The 5,159-nt window shown below is 35.8% G+C and overlaps 1 protein-coding gene across 1 annotated transcript in view; it reads right to left on the reverse strand.

Moving 5' to 3' along the window:
• Positions 1–5,159, reverse strand: part of KCTD19 (potassium channel tetramerization domain containing 19) — a 28,446-nt gene that overhangs the window by 19,963 nt on the left and 3,324 nt on the right. The window contains exon 2 of the mRNA XM_006909755.2: positions 4,045–4,341. Within this exon, the coding sequence (XP_006909817.1) occupies positions 4,045–4,341 (297 nt within the window). The remainder of the gene's footprint in view (positions 1–4,044; positions 4,342–5,159) is intronic.

Consider the following 5,159-nt stretch of genomic DNA (forward strand, 5'->3'; position numbering starts at 1 on the left):
CTTATCCTTCCCACCCTGTACCTCGGACCTACGCAACCACTAATCTCCTTTCTGTCCCTATAACTTTGCCTATTTTGCACGCTTTATATAAGCAGACTCATAGAATATATGGTCCTTTATGTCTGGCTTCTTTCACTTAACATAATGTTTCAAACTTCATCCTCATAACATGTAGCAGTACTTCATTTCTTTTTATTGACAAACAATATTCCATTATATGGATATGCATTTTATTCATCAGTTGATGAACATATGGTTGTTTCCACCTTTTGTCCGTTATAAATAATGCTGCTATGAACATCTATCTGCAAGTTTTTGTGTGGACATAGGTTTTAATTTCTCTTGGGTATATATCTAAGAGTAAAAATGTTGGGTCATATGGTAACTCTGTTTAACTTTCTGAGGAACTGCCAGACTGTTTTCCAAAGAGGCCATACAAATTTACATTCCCATCAACAGTGTATGAGGGTTCTAAATTCTCTGCATCCTTGCTAATATCTGTTATTGCCTGTCTTTTTGATAGGCATCCTAGGAGGTATGAAGTGGTATCTCATTGTGGTTTTGATGTGCATTTCCCTGATGGCTAATGATGTTGAGCACATTGTGCTTATTGCTCATTTGTATATCTTCTTTGGAGAAATGTGTATTGAAATCCTTTGCACATTTTTAAATTTGGTTGTCTTTTTGTTGTTTAGTTGTAAGAGTTCTTTATGTATTATAGATACAGATCTCTTATCAGATACGTGATTTGCAAATATTTTGTTCCATTCTGTGGGTTATCTTTTTACTTTCTTGTTTGGGTCCTTTGAAGAACAATAGTTTTTAATTTTGATGAAGTCTAATTTATCTATTTTTTTCTTTGGCTATTTTGTGTTTTTGGTGTTGTATTGGAGAAATCATTGCTTAACTAAAGGTCCAATGATCTTTTTAAAACTTAAATTTGATCAGTTTACTTCTTTCTTCAAACATTTTTCCAAAGCTACCTCTAACACTTAGACTAAACCCTATGTCTTCAATGTGGCCTGTAAGACACTGCAAAATCTGGCCCCTGGCTTCCTCTGACCTCATTGTCTACCTTTGGCATCTGCCTACCTCTCATTGCACCTGACAATAGCTTCTCGGTCTGCCTCTTCCAAGCCACTCTAACCTCAAGGCATTTGTGTTTGCTGTTCTTTATTCCTGGGAGCTCTTTCTTCAGACATCTGCAGGACTTGTCCCTTTTTTCATTCAGGTTTCTACTCAAATGTTGCCTTGTCAGTGAGGCCTTCCCTGACCTCTCTTTCTAAAGGAGTAGCTTCACTTGCCTCAGTCATTTGCTATCTCCTTATCACATACTACTATACATTGGTACATTAAAAAACAAACAGATGTGAATGTTTTATTCTTTTAACTCAATTCTAATACTACAAGTTCAGTGACTGATAGAATAAAAACTACACACACATTCCGAAACCCCAAGAAGTCCTAGAATACAGAAATGCCCTCCTTCTTCACTATTACACAGGAAGCACTTACCTCTATCTGAAATTATATGGCTATATGATTCATTCCTAGATCTCCAGTGCTAGGTCTGTGATTGGTGCTCAATTCATAATAAATGTTATTTAGAATCAAGACAATAATAGGTATCGAGTGTGCCTTTTAGAGGCCAAAGCTACAGGCTGGGGGGAGATGGGATGGGCAGGTAGAGGGAGGTGAAGGGATAAAAGGGGGATGTGGGGGATGTGGGGGGATAAAGAGGGGTGGAGAGGAGAGCAGCAACATGAGCGTAGGTGTCTGTTCTTCAAAAGCTTCCTATCTCATTCTGCTTATTTGTTACTGATAATCCTGAGTAGGATTATGTCACCTGTTGAGTACATGAGAACTTCAGTTAGTGGGAGGTAAGGTCCCATTTTTATTGTTATGGGCTAAATCTGAAGGACTCTACAGTGAAGAGCACTAACAGTTTAGAACAGGTTAGACATGTGCTGTCTAATATGGTAGCCATTAGCCACATGAGGCTATTGAGTACTTGAAATGTGATAGAATAAGTCTAAAATGTGTTATAAGTGTAAAACACACAACAGATTTTGAAGACTTAGTACAAAACAATGTAAAATATATCAGTTTTAAAATACATGTTGAAATGATAGTATTTTAAATATATTGGGTTAAATAAAATATATTACTAAAATTACTATCACCTTTTTTATATTTTAAAATGTGGCTACTAGAAAATTTAAAATTACATATGTAGCTCACATTATATTTTTATTGGATCATCCCATTTTTCCTTAAAACTCATAAGAATGCCTAGTACCCAGAATGCTTTCAATAAAAACTGGCTAAATGTATTATGTTGGGCTGCCTGAGAAGTCTTTAGACTAAGAATCGGCAAACTCCAATTTCTCCACGCAAGGTGTTTGTACATTTAGGCATGAACCTGAGTATCCGGACAGGCCTTAGAGGGGGAAAGTGATGGAAACATGCGAGGCTGTTAATTTGCTTGAGATGGCTGTTTACTCTCCAGCTGTATTCACACTCTGCTTCAATGAACAGATACTACTTCAGTTGTGCCTGCCTAAATGTTTATTTATTTGAAAACACCATTTCTAAAACATAAGCACTTGTTGTACAGTCTGTTTTAAGACAGTAGGTCCACCCTTTAAAAACTTCTACTGCTTGCACAACCTGGAACTTTGGAATTTGACCATCTCATTGGCCTTTGAGTAGTGACCTCCCATTTAGAAGTTGCTTTTCAGTTATATTGTGTTTCAATCTAGAAAATGAGGACAGCAAAGGAGTTAAAGGACTTGATAACTGTTTGTATTATAGGCTTGTTTTTTAAAAATGGTTCTTCATCTCTTTGATTTTCTGCAATGAACAAGTGACTCCCTCCTTTTCCCTTCAAAATGGTTCCTTGGTATAGAATCATCAGCAATCCTGACATGCTAGGCCATTTAAATGATTTTGAAGCCACTTGTAAGCAATTCCAGTACTCCTTTCCTGGGGTAGTTGAAAAAAAATTTAATTCAGGTGGGTAGCTTGAAAAAAATAAAAAGAAACTACTACAACAATTTGCCCTGGAGTATGTTAAGAGTTTTGATTTCCAAGTATATAATAACTTTTAAGTGAAATCAGTAAATTATTTAGCAAGGAGGGTCTATAAAAACATGCTTTATGAAATGTTCTTATTCCTGTATGACACAGATATGAATGATCTACCTCAATTGTTTTCTAAGAGGTGTTGGGGAGACACAGTTGGTAGTGCGCTGAGCTGCACTATGGCTTGTTGGGTCAGTGCTTGTGGAGATGGAGTAATCAACGCCTTGTCCAGAGAGTGGGATTAATATGGAGCATGGCCAATGATCCTTCCCAGTCATAATATTTAGTTCTTCCATGTAAAAAAAATCATTTTCACAAACTAAGAATAAACTACTTAAGATAAGCCACAGAAATGATTTCTGCAGTTTGGAGAAAAACTAGGAAAGAAGGTAATGTTCTTTGGTGATACTTTAATGGTTCATAAGTAAAGGTATTTAAAGCTCTTACAACAAGAAAACAAGAAGTCTTAGAAAACAGAAAAGTGAAGGCAAAGGAAAGATTCTGTAGTTGGAGAACTTCTTGCTTTGCTGTAAGCGAACATTGTGGACTTAAGAGGCACAGTGAGAAATAACATCCTTGATGAATCTTTTAGATTTTAAATCTCAGACACAGTGTATATAACAAACTATAATTTAGTTTTATAATAAAGTTTTCACCTTTTAAAATTCAACAACAAAAACAGAAGAAGCTTAAAATAGGATTTCCAAGTGTCAAGGGTACCCTCTCTGGGGGTTATAAGCCCCATCCTGGGTCTGTGGTGGCTGCTGGTATAGATTAGATGGAGTCAGGATAAAACCCATTATTCAGAACATGCATTCCTAGTGTAGTGTTTATTACTTTAACTCAGTCATCACGGTTCCGCATTAAGAGGATCATCTCAGCAACCAATATATAAAAGGACACAACATTTAGTGATACAAGGCCTATGTGTACGATCACCACTCCTAGAAGACATCTTACCTGCAGCAAAGGCATCAGCTGCAAACCCAGTGCTTGCTCATAGAGCAAGTTCAGTTCTGCACAACTGGAGAAGGAGAGTTTGGAGGTGTAGAGGTAATAGTGCACGTGCCTAAATGTGGAACCATCTCTGTCGATGAATAGCCTCTGGCTTTCTGAAGAGGTCAAGGCTGAAGCCTCTTTCCACAACAGGGAGTCCGGGAACTGAGCGAGTTTGCTTCTAGGAACTGAGAAATGCCAGCCCCCAACGTTGAAATGAAACAAATCCTCTGCTGATTCATGAGGCATGCCAGGCTCCTCCTAAAGGGGGAATGAAAAGAGGCTAAGCAAGAAAAAGAAATAAAAAGCATCCATATTGGAAAGAAGTAAAACTATCTCAATTTGCAGATGATATGATTTTACATATAGAAAATCCTAAGGAATTCACTAAGAAATTATTAGAATGAATTAAAAAAAAGGTACATTAGCAATAACAATCCAAAAATGAAATTAAGAAAACAATTCTATTCACAATAGTATCAAAAAGAACAAAATATTTAGGAATAAATTTAATAAATTTAATAAAATAAATTTAATAAATTTAATAAAATTTAACAAAATATTTAGGAATAAATAAATTTTTAAGTACTCTGAAAACTTAAAAATACTGTTGAAAGAAATTTAGAGACCTAAATAAATGGAAAAACATCCCATCTTTATGAATTGAAAGATATAATATTGTTAAGATGGCAAAACTTCCAAAGTGATCTACAGATTGAACAAAATCCCTATGAAAATCCCAGCTGCCTTTTTTTTCCCTCCAACATTGACAAAGCTGATGTTAAAATTCATGTGGAAATACAAGGGACCCAGAATAGCCAAAATAATCTTGAAAAAGGATAACAAAAATTGAAGATTCACACTTCCCACTTTCAGAAATTACTACAAAGCTATAGTAATCAAGATGCTGTGCTACTGGCATAAGAATAGACATATGAATAAGTGGGATAGAATTGAAAGTCCAGAAATAAACCTTTACATTTATGGTTAATTGAATTTTCACAAGGGAGCCAAGATGATTCAATGAATAAAGAATAGCCTTTTCCAAAAATGATGCTGGTACAACTGGATATCCACAT

Source organism: Pteropus alecto, unplaced genomic scaffold (assembly GCF_000325575.1).
Source record: "Pteropus alecto unplaced genomic scaffold, ASM32557v1 scaffold42, whole genome shotgun sequence".
NCBI classification, from domain to species: Eukaryota; Metazoa; Chordata; class Mammalia; order Chiroptera; family Pteropodidae; genus Pteropus; species Pteropus alecto.